The sequence below is a fragment of the Cadophora gregata genome (assembly GCF_030347475.1).
Source record: "Cadophora gregata isolate MNR1 chromosome Unknown scaffold_1, whole genome shotgun sequence".
Classification (NCBI taxonomy): domain Eukaryota; kingdom Fungi; phylum Ascomycota; class Leotiomycetes; order Helotiales; family Ploettnerulaceae; genus Cadophora; species Cadophora gregata.
In genome coordinates this window covers 975,975-992,890 of record NW_026695924.1, presented here as the reverse complement: position 1 = coordinate 992,890, position 16,916 = coordinate 975,975, and the positions used below count along the sequence as shown (strand labels likewise).

The following is a 16,916-nucleotide window of genomic DNA, read 5'->3' as shown; positions in this document are numbered from 1 at the left end:
ATAGGATATAATAAAATACTATAGTATTAATCTCGGCGATATCTATTTTTAGAAGAGTCTTCCCTTTCTTAGTAGGGTACTGATAAGAGGATACTATATCCTTCGGAACCGTGGAAAGAGGTTCGTATAAAGTAAGGTCGTGTAGTTCCTTTTCTATCTGTTTAATTAAGTCCTATACCTAGCTATTATAAGTTAGAGCAGGGGACTCTTAGATAATCCTCTAATTTTCCTAGTATTATTAGTCTCGTTCCTTTTCTAACTAATAGTATTTCTTCTAGTTCTCTTATTTTATTATATAATATCTTTAGGAAGAAAGGGATAGGTATTAAGATTTAGTAGATAATACGTTTATAGGAGCGGATTCTCCTGCGTCCCCTACTATCTAGACTATTATTTAGTAGGGGAGGGGTCTTAGAGCGTTCTCTGTATCTATAGCTACATAATATTAGAATATATCTTATTAGTTAGTTGCCTATATCTGCGATAAGTCTAATAGTCATAGGGTATCCCGGGAGAAAGGAATTAAATAAGAGAGGACTACAGGGATATCCTTATTATATAGCTAAACGAGATAATAGTCTTTTATATTTAGCTAAACGTTAAAGTAAGCTATCTAAGTTTATTCTAAAATAATCTCGTAATTCCTGAGATCTAAGAGAATAAATAGGATCTCTTTCTGAATATATTAATCGATTAGAACGTTTAGAAGGATCACGTGAGAGGTAATATTATTAGTTTATCTGTCGTAGCCTTTTACTTATATAGGGTTAAGTAGAGAGGTGAGTTTTATACCGAATTTCCTTATAAGGTCTTTAGTAAAGCAAGTATTAATAAAGGCGAAACCGCCTGCTCTAGAGTTAGAAAGTGCAGGTAATATAATTCTGATACTATTATAAAATAATATATAAGAGATAGTGAAACTTTTACTACCTATTAACTAATATATATTAATCTCCTTGAGATTAAGTATCTACTTTAAAAAGGAGTTTTCTCTTAAGGTTCCGAGTTTTCCGGGTCTAAGAGAATTTCCTCTAAGTCGTTAACCTTCTTATTAGAGAAGAGACTAGTACTAAAGTACTTCTCTAGTACCTTAACTTCTGTAACTATTATTATACGAGGCTCTAGGTAATTCTTAGTAATATAGCTTATCTTCTTATAGTTATAGTATATAACTACTTTAGGAGAAGGAAGAATTGCTTTTAGAGTAGCTACTACTAGAGTCGAAGTAGTAAGGATAGGAATACTATTAGAGGGCGGAAAGGTAACTAAGCCTCTTTTTAGGAAAGTAGAGATTAAGGGGCGAACTACTAGCGTGTAGGCTTAAGTAGTTACTATAATCTACTAATATTATTCCTAAGTTCAGCGTACCTTCTTATCTAAGAAATCTACTACAGAGATAAAGTCCTAGAAACTTCCGTTAAGAGTGAACTTATAGACTACTTGATCCTTAAGAGCCGGGTATAAGGAGTTATAAAGGCGAGTAGTAAGGTTCCTAGTAAATAAGATACAGGTATCTTAAATAAGCTTTAAGAACTTCGGGTAGTACTTAGTAAATAACTTACTAGCTGCTATTTAGAGCTTATTTAAAGCTATCTTAGTATCTTATTACTTAAAGGTGTTACTATAGATACTACTAAAGTAGCTAAGCATTTCCTTAGTATTTATAAAAGGGTCTATAGTACTAACTTCAAAGCGAGGGAGTAGGTAACTCTAGGCGTTACTCTTAGTATAATTATATACTATAGCTCGTTAGGCCTTCTTACTTAGGTAGTAGTTAGTATTAATATCTAACTTACTTATTATAAAGGCGGACTAAGTATACTATTCTAGGCTATTAGGGGTACCGGAGAACTTTTTAATATATAGTTCAGGTAAGAGTCTCTTATAGCGTCTTTAGTAAGCAGGGGCAGGCTCTACTAGTACTTAAAGGGTGTTATCTTAGTTATCTCTAGACGATCTACTATTATTAGAGTTATTACTATCCCTTAGGTTAGGAGCTTACTATTAAGAGCTTAATAACTTAGACTTCTTAGACTTAGAAGTTAAGTTCTTAAGTATCTCTAGTATCTTATAAAGGCTTTTATCTTACTTCTCTTAGTACTTAGCTAGTCTCTAAAGTTCCTTAGAGCTCTTCGTAACTCTAACTATTAGTATAGGAGTAGTATATTCCTCTTAAGAGTAGTTTTATTAGTCCTAGGGATTATTCTCCTTAGGAGATATAGTATTATCACGGGAGGTTAGGAGAATAATATCGTTCTTCTCTTTACTATTACGTTTATAAGGGGTAATATATAAGGAAGAAGAGGTTAAAAGCGGATTTCTTTCCCTTAGTATTAATAAAGTAATAGGTTTAATAGTGAGAGGAACGCTATATTATATTCTATCGCTTTTCTAAAAAGGATTAAGACCACTTATAAGGAAGTATAAGTATAAAAGTAAAAGGTAAGAGATAGTACCTAAGTTATAAATATAACTTAGTTACGCTTAGAAAGTACTCGAGGAAATAATAAGGTATAAGAGGTAAAGTAGAAAAGAGAGGGCTAAAGATACAACTTAATTACGCCTAAAAGGTGCTTAAGGAATTTAGCGAAAGTAGATATTAGGACCTTTATAGGTAAAGTTAGTCTTTTCTAATATAATAGTATAACAAAGGTTTATTAGTAGCTATAATATAAAGTAGAAAAGATAGTAAGAGGAAGAGGTTCCTAAGGAGCCTCGAGAATAAGTAGAGAGGATATAGCTACTAGCGAACTAGGCTAGTCCTAGGTTCGCTGTATAACTCTAGCCTTATAGCCTTATGACGTCAGCCTTACCTACGTAACTCGCCTATCGTGATTAGTCTATCATAGATACTCTTATAAAGGCTTTACTTTCAGAATTATTTAAATAATATAAGATATATATAAGGTTACTTAGTAATAACTGATTCTCTAATAATAACTTTAAGATTAATAACAGTTAGCTAATTAATAGTAGACCTATATAAATTAAAGCTGTTTTGTGACGGACCCTTGGCGCTACGGTTCAGTTAGCACCTATATGATAATAAAACTATCAGTAGTACTATAGGGGCATTGGTACTAATAAGGGAGCGGTACTATCGATAGGGTAGCACTAGCCAGGGAATGATATAGGACAGCGAGTGGTACTACTATATACTCACGCTTCAGTAGTAATAGTTACCTAGATCACAGTAGACGATAGGTCACGTGATAGATCCCTGGATCCCTGGATCCCCTTATAAGAAAGCGGATCTAAGGATCTAAGGATCTAGTATCCTAGGGGATCTAAGGCGAACGAAGGTTCTATATAAGACTGGCACGTCTGCTATTAGATAGGAGCTTCGTGCTTAACTTTAAATAGTATTCTGATACTTAGTAACTGTCTTCCTGTCTACGTGATACACCTACCTCTCGATTATCAGAGATCAACTGTAGCCTTCTGTATTTACAGCGAGTAAATACCGGACTGTTACACTTTAAGCACCTTCTTATTAGAGGTACCGACTCACGAAGATAATATATCCTCTGTTAAAAGATTATCGAATAACTACTCGGCTCCTGCTAAAGTCTTCGACCTAAAGAATATACCTAAGATCGCCGCCCCGGATCTCTACCACGGAGACTGATCTAAGCTTAGAGTATACCTCACGCAGGTTAAGCTCTATACGGGCTTCAACGGTCACTAGTTCGCCACAGAGACTAATAAAGTCCTTTAGGCTTCGTCCTTCCTCCGGGGATCTGCTTTTAACTAGATCGAGACCTTCCTCTCGGACTATATTTAGAACCGGACTAAGGATAAGAGAGTCTCTACAGCAATAACTAAGGAATCCCAGAAGATCTTTATAACCTTCGAGGGTTTCGAGTATAGGATTAACCGCGTCTTCAGCGATATCGATTAGAACCGTACCGCTGAACGGAATATCTAGAACCTAAAGTAGGTCGGGTTAGTAACCACGTATACTACCGCTTTCTAGTAATTCACGAATCAGACCAGCTAGAATAATAACGCCCTTCGGGCATAGTACTATAAAGGATTAAAAGACGGAGTGAAAGATGAGATAGCAAGATCGAACGCGCCTACCGACTTATAAGAACTCATCGAAATAGCTATTAAGATTAATAACTGAAACTACGAGAGGGCACTTGAGAAGAAAGGCTAATACCGCTCCGGAACGCATATATACTAAGGAAGAGGGGGTAATAATAAGAAACTATTCTACCCTCGGGAAATAGAACTCGATACGACGTTCCGGAAGCTAAGTTATTAAGGAAAGTCATGTAGCGGCGGGCTATCTAAGAAAGTTATAAGCGAGCGACGAGAAAAGAAGCTATGCTTTAAGTGTGGCTTTCTTAGTCATATAGCTAGCTCTTATCGATAAAAGAAGTCATGGACAGATAAGAAATATACTAATGCAATAGGACGTAGCTCTTATAATAAACTAACACGATAACTCGCCGCGACGTATTAATATATAACTCTAGACGAGCTCGAGGAGAATCATATCTATACCTAGTTAGGCGATTCTAACGATAGTAAGCGAGATTCCGCGAGTGTCGTAGATCAGCTCAAGTAAGATATTATTAGCACGCCCCCTGAGGACTATATGTATCGAGATAACGACAGCTCTAGGCTAGACGACGATATAGAGCTAATACTGAGTGATAGCGAGGAAGAAGCCTAGGAGCTAGAGTAGACTCTGGAACTAGGGCCATCTTAACCTGAACTCTTAGGACTAAAAGTGGGTGAAACTTGGGAAGTTACCTAAAGAGAAGAGAGCCTATATCAGGTTAGCTATAACACTCGCTACTAGACTAATGTAGCTACCGGGGTTACTTATTAAGAACTAGGCCTTGTTAGCTTAGGGGGTCTACTATAGGGGGCAAGGTATGAAGTAGTCTACCGGGACTATAAGCGTATCGGATAGAGAATAGCCGGCAGCTGGGAAGGACCGACGACCTTTATGTAGCACTTACTACTCTAGAATACTGTTATTCTTAACACTAGCGCGCTATTAGAGGTAGGCGAGGAATAGGAAATTATAGCTGAGAACCGATATAATAGGACATGGGTCCACGTTAATGATAACGGCTAGTACTATTACGAGATATACAACCTAGTAATATACACCGAACTCGGAATAGGGCTCGTATATAAGGTTAGCTTAAGCTATAGCAATCGAAGGGTATAGGAAAGTATCCTTGACTATAGCGTATATTAGGAATATTTCTATATACAGTAACTTGCCGCTATTAGGGATAAATATCTCATATTAGAGGTTAAAATCAAGGGAGTTAAGCTTCAGGCGATAGTAGACTCTAGGGTATAAGGGAACTTTATATCTCCTACTATTGTGCTCGAGTACTACCTATCAACTAAAGTAAAGGACAAGGGATACTATCTAGTACTAGCGGATAGTAAGGTCGCCTCCGATAGACTGATCGAGGTCCAGACCGCTCCAGTCTATATAAGTATCGCCGGACACTCTAAAATAATCTAATTCGATATCGTTAGGATTAGAAGGCACGATATCATCCTAGGGCTGCTATAGATAGAAAGGTATAATCCTGTTATCAATTAGCAGATAGGAAAACTTGAGTTTAGTCGTTGCTAAGACTACTATTATCCACCGGGAACAGAAGCAGTGAGCATTCAAGAAGTTAGCGCTACCTCTAAGGAAGAGCTCGGACACTAAGATAAGGGTCTACTAATAAAGGATATACTATCAGTATATAAGAAGTTTGCGGCACTATTCAAAGAAGAACAAGGCATCGAGGCCTTACTAAAACACTAAGACTACGATTATCGGATTAAGTTAGAACTAGGTATTAAACTAATATTCTAACTACTTAGGGAATATTCAGCGATAGACTTAATAACAATCAAGCAATATATTAATGAAAACCTAGCGAAGGGATTTATCCGAGAGTCTAAATCTCTATAGGGGAGTAACGTCTTATTCGCAGAAAAGAAAGACAGTAGATGACGAATATATATCGACTACTATCGATTGAACGATGCTATAAAGAAGGATCGTTATACACTACTATTGGCTAAGGAGCTACAAGACAGACTTATTAGAGCCAAGATTTTCACTCAGCTTAACCTAAGAGGAGCATATAACCTTATTAGGATAGCTGAGGGTAAAGAAGAGAAAATAGTATTTCGCACTCGTTTCAGTTACTACGAGTATACAGTTATGCCCTTTAGCTTAACTAACGCACTAGCCACATTTCAGCGTCTGATTAACAATATTTTACAGCCTTACTTAGATATAATATGTATATACTATTTAGACGATATACTAGTCTACTCTAAATCAGAGGAGCAACATATGAAAAACGTTATAGCTATTCTCTAGAGGCTAGAGGACGCTTACTTATTACTTAAACTAGAGAAGTGCAACTTCCACGTGGATGAGGTTATCTTTCTAGGCTATATAGTTACTACCGTAGGATTAGCTATAGATCCTAAGAAAATCAAAGTAATTATCGAGTGGACAGGGCTCACGAGTGTTAAAGAAGTACAATTATTCCTCGGGTTTACTAACTTCTACAGGCGATTTATTAAAGACTACTCGAAGATCGCCGGGCTACTCACAGAGTTAACTCATAAGGATAAGGAATTCCACTGGTCTAATAGCGCACGAAAAGCGTTTAAGGCACTTAAAGCGGCTTTTATCGCGGAACTAGTACTTACTTCCTTTACCCCTGACAAAGAAATACGCATAGAGACAGATTCTTCGGACTACACTATTAGAGCTATGCTCAGCTAGCCGGGCGAGGACGGAAGATAGCAACTAGTCGCTTACTATTCACGGAAACTATTACTAGTAGAACTTAACTACGATATATACGACAAAGAGTTACTAGCAATTGTAGACGTAGTATATAAATAGAAGGTCTACCTCGAGGGCGCCGCCTATAAAGTATAGATCCTAACGGACTACAAGAATCTCATTTACTTTACGACTACTAAGGAACTGAACTAATAGTAGGTTTATTAGTACGAAACGCTTTCTACTGTAAAACTTCGAATTTCTTATATCAAGGGAACGGAAAACGCTAGAGCTGACGCTCTAAGTAGGAAACTAGAATATCTTGTAAATAAAACTCACGAATCCTACACTATACTATAGAAGGATAGTAATTCGCTAATAGTTAATCACTAATAGCTAGCCTCAACAGGCCAGGTCGCTGAGAAAGTCTAGAGGGGCTATACTAACGACCTAGTCATAGCTGAACAGAAGAAGCAGCTAGGCGAAGGATTCTCCTTCACCTTAGATGGCACGCTTCTGTACTAAGGACGAATCTATATACCCACTAGGGACAGGATTAAATTCGTCACGCACTAGTATAGGCTGCCTGCTTATAAACACTAGGGGGTAGCTAAGACGCTATCTAGGCTATCTAGGGAATACTACTTCCCAGGAATAAGGAAGGTAGTTAAAGATATAGTAGCGTCGTGCGATATATGTATCCGGAACAAGGTATCATACTATGCTCTGTATAAGCTTATAAAGTCACTAATAATACTACCTTACCTATAGAAATTAATCACTTTAGATTTCGTGGTTAAACTACTACCCTTGAAAGACTTAGTTATAGGAATCGTATACGACTCGATCTGTGTAATAACGGATAGGTTCATAAAGTACGCGTATATAGTACTAGTACTTAGAACATAGGACGCGCTTATAATAGCGCAGGTATTCCTCAGAATAATCTTCGTAAGCCACGGAATACTAGATAAGGTTATCTCAGATAGAGATAAGCTCTTTACCTCAAAGTTCTAGAAAACTCTTATCACGCTCTTAGGAATAAAGCAGAAAATATCAACTATATTCTATCCTTAGACTAATATACAGATAGAACGAATTAACTAGATAATAGAAACTTATCTTTAGTGTTATATGAACTATAAGTAGGACGACTAGGTGTAACTACTTCTACTCGCTCAGTTTATATATAATAGCGCGGATTAAGAGACTATTAGAGTATCACTGTTCTACGCGAATTATGGGTATAATCCTACAGCATATAACCTACTAATAGCCGGCTAGGGTACTGCGTAAGAAGCTATACTATAGGCAGATGAGCTTAAATAGCTCTATGAAGAATTATTAGCTGATATTCTCTTTATCGCGTAGAGATCTGCGATCTACTATAATAGAAAGCGTAGCATAGGACTAACGCTTAAGGAGGGGGATAAAGTCTATTTACTTAGAAAGAATATCGCAACTAAACGACTAAGTTATAAATTGGATTATAAAAAGCTAGGACTATTCAGGATTACTAAAGTTAAAGGACTAGTTAATTATTAACTAGCTCTACTAAAAACAATGAATATCTACCCGGTATTCCACATATCTCTCCTCGAACTAGTACCGCTAGGAGCACCGCCTGCTCTTATTACTAAAATACAACCGATTAATCCGAACGCTGAATACGAAGTAGAGGCTGTTCTCAACTGTTAGTATTTCTATAGTAAACTAAAATATTTAATTAAATAGAAAGGGTACCTACAATCAGAAAACACTTAGGAACCTAAATCTAACCTCTACTACCCTGGGCTTCTGCGGGAATTCTATTAAAGAAATCTAGGTTTACTTAGAAGGAAGGGGACCTAAGGTCAGGGAACGGGCCCTTGAAGAAGGACACTAGGTAGGCGTCAGGTTCGAAGGTAAGGAACTAAGAAGTAGGATCATCCTCGACGGGCTTAAGGGGAGGCGTCGGAAGACGAGTAAGGGTCACGGTTTTTCTTATCTTAAACTGATACATAGGTCGTTTAGGAGTGAACCTCTTAATATACCCCGAGGTATTATAATCGTAACGCTTTAAGCGAACATACTCGGAGTATCGTTTTAAAATAGATAAATCTAAGAAGCAGGTACAGGAAAGGCTACAGTAGAAGGAATAAGGCTTTGCGAGTTACGCGGTACGCTTAATACGGAGCGCGAGCTAGATACTCTGTTTTTTCTTTATCTAGGCGATACTCGATTTCTTTACAATATTAGATATAATAGATAAGGAAGATAGTCGTTAGCAACTATCGACGTTTCTTAAGGTTATACTTAAGCGTAGGGACCACACTAAGCTAAGAGGGAGATAGTATAACAGACCCTTGGCGCTATAGTTCAGTTAGCACCTATATGATAATAAAACTATCAGTGGTACTATAGGGGTATTAGTACTAATAAGGGAGCGGTACTATTAATAGGGTAGCACTAGCTAGGGAATAATACAGGACAGCGAGTGGTACTACTATATACTCACGCTTCAGTAGTAATAGTTACCTAGATCACGGTAGACAATAAGTCACGTGATAGATCCCTAGATCCCTAGATCCCCTTATAGGAAAGCGGATCTAAGGATCTAAGGATCTAGTATCCTAGGGGATCTAAGGCGAACAAAGGTTCTATATAAGACTAGCATATCTGCTATTAGATAGGAGCTTCGTGCTCAACTTCAAATAGTATTCTAATACTTAGTAACTATCTTCCTGTCTACGTAATACACCTACCTCTCGATTATCAGAGATCAACTGCAGCCTTCTGTATTTATAGCGAGTAAATACCGGACCGTTACATGTTTCTAGTAGTAGAATTTATAAAAATAGAATATTCTTCGCGGAAAATTAGTCTTTTAATAAATACTTTCCTTAATAATAATATATAACTATAAATTAAGTAAAATAATAATATATAACTACTATACTTAATAGTTAAGATAAATCTTATTCTATAGTTAAAGAAAAAAGAAAAGGAAATAAAACTAGAAGAGAACGACTTTTATATACTTTAGAGGCTAGAGAGAAGGCTAGTAAGGAATAAATCTTAGTAGCTATAAAAGGAAGGTATAAGGTAGCTATAAATAAGGGTAAATAAGAGTAATAGAAGTAAGAGATTATTAATAAAGAAGCGATTTAGGTATACTCTTATACTATTTTATATACCTTAATACTATAAAGTTGCTAAACTCTTAGGAAAATAGGAGACGTAGGCACTATATATACGCTAGTATATTACAGGAGTTAATAAGGTATAATCGAGGCTCCTTATATAATATAAGTTATTAGTGATACTTTAGTGATACTCTGGCGTCGCTTCGGGAATATTTAGTGTTATACTGCTTTAGAAGGCTCTATTTACTACAGATATAGAGAATAGGGGGGCTGTTAGAAATATAGGGATTGTAGGCGTAGACTTAGTACTATAGGCCGTACTACTGAGTACGCTACCCCTTTATATAGGAGATTCTCTCTCTCTGTAGTAGCTCCTTATGCAACTGTAATTCTAATAGCTTGGCATGTCAGCTGATGATCCACCCCCACATTCCCCTTGGATGCTCTACTTACTCGTAGTTTCAAAAAAAGTCCGAGCAACTCATTTACATGGGATTTTTTGCTTTCAGGGGCCTTCCGACATCTTAAAATTCGATCTTCGGCAAGGTGCGCTAGAAGGCTCACTAGCACTGATTATCAACACGGCTTAAGCAGCCAACGACATGCAGTAGCGTGGCTCGCCAGCCCTATGTTAGTTTTCGAACAGACAGAATGTGTCTTTAGTTATCTTCGAAAATCTTTCCTTCTACTCTGGCCTGAATTCATTTGAATACTTTCGAGACGTTACCGCCATGCTCCCGAAATCCGTTTCCGCCATTGCAACGGACGGTAGCTTTTGAATTCAGCGAGAACTACAAGGGTGTGGGCATTAACTGAGCACGGAAGTTTGTTGTTTGGAGGAAAACCGGTCTTCAAATTGTTTCATACAGAAGGATTACAGCGAATTTAGTTTCGTGACCGATCTAGAATACTACAAGTCCAAGGCACCCCACCCCGCCCTCTTTCCTCCAAAACAGAATTAAGCGAGATAAACACAAATTCGTCGCGGCCTTTCTCGATAGCAACTTATATTCATCTTTTGCAAGTCGTCTCTCGCCTTCAGTTTCAATAATTATCCTTCAACACAACCGAAGCTTCTGGAAACTTTTCCGGCTCCTGCCCATCCAACAGCGGGCCCCCGACCTTCCCAGCAAACACCCCATTCATCCAAGCAGTCGAATACTCCACCAGAATCGGCACCATCCGAGATGGTGGAATCGTGCCCAGAAAGTCGCCCAACGCCGCAGGATCCTGTCCACTTGCCTCAAACAGCGTAGGTCCATCCGAAAAAGTCAGATGCGTCGTATTCACAATATCAATCCACAGCTTCGGTCCCTTGAGAAATGGCCATGCTGCAAGCCAGCTTTCATCGGCATGTCCATGGCTCATGAGCAGTACTGGCTGGGACAGATTGACTGGCATTTCCAGGAATGTGCCGTCCCAATTAATGGCGCCACGAAAGCGGCAGTCTTGACCGGCGGCGATGACGGCAGATACGCCGCCTAGAGAGTGCCCGAACATAGCGATACGATCTGTTGAGAATGCCCGTGGACCGCGATGGGGGAGCAGCTCGCCTATAGCTGTGGCGTTGGTGAGTTGGTCGACGATGAAAGATGCATCAGCGGCGACTATCGGTATTTGCTTCGCGATGGTTTCGAGGTCCTGCACAGTGTCGTTATTGATGACTGTGTGGCCGTCAAGATATGTAATGATGTTTGCATTACCAGGGTGATCGATAGTGATGACTATGAAACCCTCACTTGCAATGGAAGATGCGAGATAGTTGTAATAAAGGCGAGGGATGCTGTAGCCAGGTGAGAAAAGTAGGATAGGCGTGTCTTCGTCTAAAGACGAGCAGTTTCCTGCATGGCGGTGGCCAGGACTAGGACACACTGGTAGTCGAGCTTCGAGAAACAAGGGCGAGAGATTGACAGGTAAGCCAAAGATCTGTTCAAGAAATGATCCTTGGAAATTGGCGGTCGTGTTCGGCATGTAAGGGATGGATGCAGTTGATGAGCACTTTGCAGGTTCAAATACTGATAGCATCAACTCTCGATCATTACGGGTATGATCTGTGAGTGTCCCGGTCGTTACTGTGACATTGTACTTGCCGCTTGGTGTTGGAACCAAGTACCCCACAGTCGTAGTGACTAGGAAGAGGAGATTGATGAATAATCCTCGCATGGCTGTCGCTTTTTGGGTATTGAGGCAAGACAGAATTAGAAAGAAATTCGATGCCGAAGACAATCTGATAATATGATGGAACGTTGTGAGAATGCGTGAAGGTGATGATGGATTGGTGTAACATGAGAGAGCAAACAAGAAACTATATACTACTCAGGATCTCATTTTTGCGGCACAGTTGCATCATTACCATCCCCAGTACTCTCACGGTGACGATGTTGACACTGCGGAGAGCATCGAGTCTACCTGCCAATTGTGTAGTTTCATCCCCATCGGAGCAAAGTGTCCATCCGGAGCGGGACAAAATGAAGAGGCCGCGCAACCACTTACAGGAGCACGTATCTCTTCCTCTTCATAGCTTTGCTGTGCCCTCGCTTCTTCCCGTGGTTGGCGCAGACATTACGTGAAGAGTAAACACGCCTCTGGAGTATCCAATCAAACTCTCCTATCGGCTTTGACTTGTGGGGAACGCGTCGTAAGAATAAGCTTAAGCCAGCGCGAGTTCCCTGAGCAACTGTAATTCATGGAGTTTTGATAGATAACATGCGTCGAACGTTTCTACTTGAATTGAGCGAATGTACAACATGGAGATTTTAACTTAAGACTATTTTCTTAGGATTGCCGTTAGAAGCCAAAAAGTTACAGATGCAGCATTTCAGATCCATGTTTGATATAAGAAATCCTTCTCCTGAACAATTCTGACCCGTGGATGTGGATGTTGATTTCAGCACTGCCCTGTGATTAGGTAACCCCTTGTCATGAGTACGTATGCGTCTGCAAAAAATCTGATTGGCTGTCTCGCGGTCTTTGTCAAAACTTCACAAAAGCCGTGCCAAGTATCACTCAATTGAACAAGCCAAGCCCTGCTCAATTGATTTGTTGTCGAATACTGGCTAACATGAATGTTGAGATATTGTGGACTGGAAGGATGGACTCCACGTCTTCTCTGCCCCATATCATGTGGATGCCCACTAAAATCTTACTGCATGATGGCAAACTGGAGAGGTTTCTGTGAAGTCAGAGTGCTTCATGATCGGGTATCAATGTATGACATGTAACAAACATCTCATAGACTGAATTGGGAAATAGATGGACAAAGCACAAGTTTGAGCCGATTGCCTTTCCACCCAATTCGCTCCCTGTGGAGCACTGACATCAAGTGTGTTTTCTGTAAAATTCTAAAGCTAGATTTCATTCTTGCTTAATTATCTTTCTGAGTTGAAGTTAGTAATGCTCAGGTGATGCTCAGCCATGTTGTCAGCCTCCACACCTTACGCATGCATATGCAAGCGGAAGTACCCGCATGGACCTTCTCACCCGCCAACATTCTGCAGCTATAACCTCCCTACACACCATTATTCAAGAGAGCGTTGTTTGCAATTAATAATATTTTTGAAAATCCTCACTTCTCTCCCGATCAATTTTCTGACCGTCTATTACTTTGATGTCGTCCGGAAGTACTCGGTTATCTAGAATCCGGAAGCAAGTATCCACAGGCTGAATCCCACTCTGCATGCAACCCGCTTTCTCATCAATCGACTCCAGTATGCAACAATATCAAAAGAGCGCCTCATTAATCTATCGGCCGACAAATTGTACTACCACACCAGTAAGCTTACAATTAAGCATGCTTTCGTCAAGCTTTCCCCAACCTTGGCTGTGGCGGTCTGCGCGAAGGAAGGACATTTAGCATATTCCGGGGCCTCGGCCGAAGAGCCTAATTCACCTTGGTATACATGCTGGGTGTTACACAATAGTTCGGGTAGTAAATGTCTGTCAGCTTCTGGGTATGGATGATATCACTTTTGGTTGTCGCTTCAGTAATCGAAAGTTGACCTGCAGCTGTTGTGTTACTTTGAAGCATGAATGACCTGTTTGTGTCACCACACTTTGAGCCCCTCCTACCTCGGTGTCTTCAGAAAAAACTGCATTTGAAATCAACAAGATTGTTCCCGGGGAGTGTCAGAACCATTGATCTCGCCAAGAGAATATTCTTGCTGTCTTAGAAATTGGTGGTCTTGGTATTTCGTGACAAGCTTTCAGATAGTTTTTCCGCAAAGGTTTACTCAACAACCAGTACCAAATGACCAAATTTTTCCTCGCCACGAGGGTGTCAGGCTGGAGAATCAGGTAATCGTATTGCATCGGTCGCTTGCATATAGGCTATTGCAACGAAGTCAACGCCATGTAAGCGGTTTTGTTTTCACATTGCCGATCTCCGCGATGTATTGAAGCGATGTTTACTTGACTTTTTGGCCTGCCCAACAAGTATAAATACTCTGTGTTTCCAGTGTCTATCGAAGGACAACTCAACCAGCTTAACCAACTCAGAACACTTACAACAACTTCACTTCAAAGACTTTTCAGTCCACAAATCTCCAATTCCAACATCATGATGTCCCTCAAGCTCGCTTTGATCTCTGCCCTCTTCGGCTCCGCTCTTGCAACACCAGTAGCATCTCCAGATGGAACTGTCAAGCTAGCCAAACGCAGTGAAGGAGTCCACCTCGTGAACTGTGGAAACAATTACTCTGTCGTTCTTGTAAGTCTACACGTTCCATCCTAAACAACTATAAACTAACCGCTGCCCAGTACTGTGCCAATGACAGTAACTGCAACTTCAATCCGTCTGCAGGCAATCAGTGTCTCCCCACCAATGGCGGAGTCGACACCTGGGAGGGTTCAAACCAGAAGTGCACCTTCCCTGGAACTGGAACGACCTTTACTTGGAACATCCAGAGCAATGCTCAAAGTCAGGCAAACTTCGTCCAAGTCGGGTAAGAGTTTGATCATACATGCTTTCCATGACCAAATAAGATTTAAAGCACCTATACTTACTTCTGCTCAGAACTGGGAGCAACGGTTTCCATGGATTCAACATCTTCAAGGATGACAAGCATGTCATGTATACTGACGGCAACGGAAACCAATGCAAGAGCATTTACTACTGCCTTCCGGTATGAACCCACCCAAGCTGCTCATACTGATTTCTGTGACTAATTCTCGTAGAACTAAATACTTGGGTTCTACTTGAGTAATGGAAGTGCCAGGTGATCTGGTTGGCTGGGAATTAGGACGCTCTCTCTAGTATTTCCTCGAATGAAAATCCTCACTCTCCTTAACGTCATGACTGTGACTGTCTCCATTTATATATCAGTGATCATGATGGTGGCTCATACCAAAGATTGTCATCATCTCTGTCTATCATTAATTTGTGCAACCTCGAGGGAAGGAAGCAACTCAGTCTTTGTCAACAAGCTTCTTCGCTAAAATTAGCGTACCTTGAAGCCCTCTCAGACTCCATCTTCCATTTTCACCACTCACATAAAACCTCCCCACTCGCTAAATGATAAGTGACCTTTCATTTTCATAAGCATAATTTTGCGCTTAAATCCCTCCAATAGGTTGTGCTCTCAGTCCTTCCCAGCCTATGAAGTTCAGCCTCCTCGTATTCTCTCCCTAGCGATGACCGAATAAGGGGCTGGTTACCCCTGAACACAAGTCTTGGCGCCCCGGCATTGGTGGCGAGTCCGCATCAGGAAAGGTGGGCTCGGCTCTTTACGAGAAAGACGGATCGATCCTCACTTCAACTTCTCTCTTTCATCCCCAGATTCTTTCACATACACATACATACATGCTTAAGCAGGTTTATGTTTCATACGAACAGGTCTCTATTACTATACTGCAAACATGTTCTCCAAACCCCTCCAATTCATCCTCGCACTCAGCTGCGCCACATCCCTTGTAGCAGCTCAAGCCACTGAACCTCTCACCCCAGCAATCATCACACACACATTCTCAGCCTCACCCTTCTCTCTCCCTCCATCTCTAGCAACCATCGGCACCTCACTCACACCAGCTATCATCACCAATACATTCTCCGCCTCGCCATTCACTTTGCCTCCGTCTTTAGCAACTATTGGTGTTAGTTCGAGTGCTACGGCGTCGTCGTCTCGGGTGTCTACGACGACAAGTGCGGCGCCGTCTTCAAGTGTGAGCGGGAGTGGGACTCGGACGACTTCACAGACGCCGACGGGGACGGAATCAGCGGCGACGACGAGCTCGAGTAGTGCGGCTAGGAAACTTGATCAGGGGGTTTGGCTTGGGTCGGTGATTTTGGGGGTCTCGGGGTTGTTGGGGTATTTGGTCTGAGGGGATTGTTGTCACTGTTTGGACTTGGATGTAGGAGCGCAATAATGATTTCTGTGCCCTTGAAGTACTTTATTTGTTTCTGTTTTTGTGAAATTGCACAGTGCGGTACCTTGGACTTGGTAACAGCCGCACGTGAGCAATTAGGGAAGTCTCCCAAGCACTCATACTTCCTGCTGCTCTTTCTGACTCGGAATCTTTTTCTATCACTTTTGATCAGAAGAGTGCTCAAGCGCCAGTGCTCAGTCCTAATCGCCTGCGCTTCTGACTAAAGTTACCGCACGAGACCAGTAGCCAAGAACTTAGGCGCCAGGAATCTTTGCCTCTCAGCCAATACTTCAGCCATAGGTACCGTTCTTCATCAGGATATTCTACATCACCTGATACCATTATTTCAACAACTCTAAGAACCATTGGGGGATAAATATGTCACTTCGAACCCAGGCGGATATCTCCAATCAATATGAATGAACAAGCGTTACCTGCCCACACCTATGCCCTGCACCTGTCATTCAAAACCTCAATATGCAAAGCACCTCTTGGACAACATTTTCGGCTCCTCCTCCCCATCCGACACGTTTCTTCAATAATTATGAGCTCTATCCAGTCTTATAGCTCGACAGAAGTCACTTCAGGTAACGGGTGGTGTGATGTTGACAGCCATCACAAAAATGACAGCAAAATACCCTCCCTCCCCCGCA

The 16,916-nt window shown here is 40.7% G+C and overlaps 3 protein-coding genes across 3 annotated transcripts; 2 read left to right on the top strand and 1 right to left on the bottom strand.

The window, feature by feature from the left end:
• Nucleotides 1–10,705: 10,705 nt before the first annotated feature.
• ONS95_000309 (uncharacterized protein) lies at nucleotides 10,706–12,319 on the bottom strand. Its single transcript, XM_058493457.1, has one exon. It carries the CDS (start codon nucleotides 12,064–12,066, stop codon nucleotides 10,948–10,950), a length of 1,119 nt encoding a protein of 372 aa, XP_058363657.1. The 5' UTR covers nucleotides 12,067–12,319; the 3' UTR covers nucleotides 10,706–10,947.
• A 2,002-nt stretch (nucleotides 12,320–14,321) lies between these two features.
• Nucleotides 14,322–15,303, top strand: ONS95_000308 (uncharacterized protein). The gene is made up of 4 exons (XM_058493456.1): nucleotides 14,322–14,608; nucleotides 14,659–14,843; nucleotides 14,915–15,023; nucleotides 15,076–15,303. The coding sequence occupies exons 1-4, from the start codon at nucleotides 14,459–14,461 to the stop codon at nucleotides 15,079–15,081; spliced, it is 450 nt and encodes a 149-aa protein (XP_058363656.1). The 5' UTR covers nucleotides 14,322–14,458; the 3' UTR covers nucleotides 15,082–15,303.
• A 453-nt stretch (nucleotides 15,304–15,756) lies between these two features.
• Nucleotides 15,757–16,218, top strand: ONS95_000307 (uncharacterized protein; the record flags this gene model as incomplete). Its single annotated transcript, XM_058493455.1, has 1 exon — nucleotides 15,757–16,218. One exon carries the CDS (start codon nucleotides 15,757–15,759, stop codon nucleotides 16,216–16,218), a length of 462 nt encoding a protein of 153 aa, XP_058363655.1.
• Nucleotides 16,219–16,916: the final 698 nt, after the last annotated feature.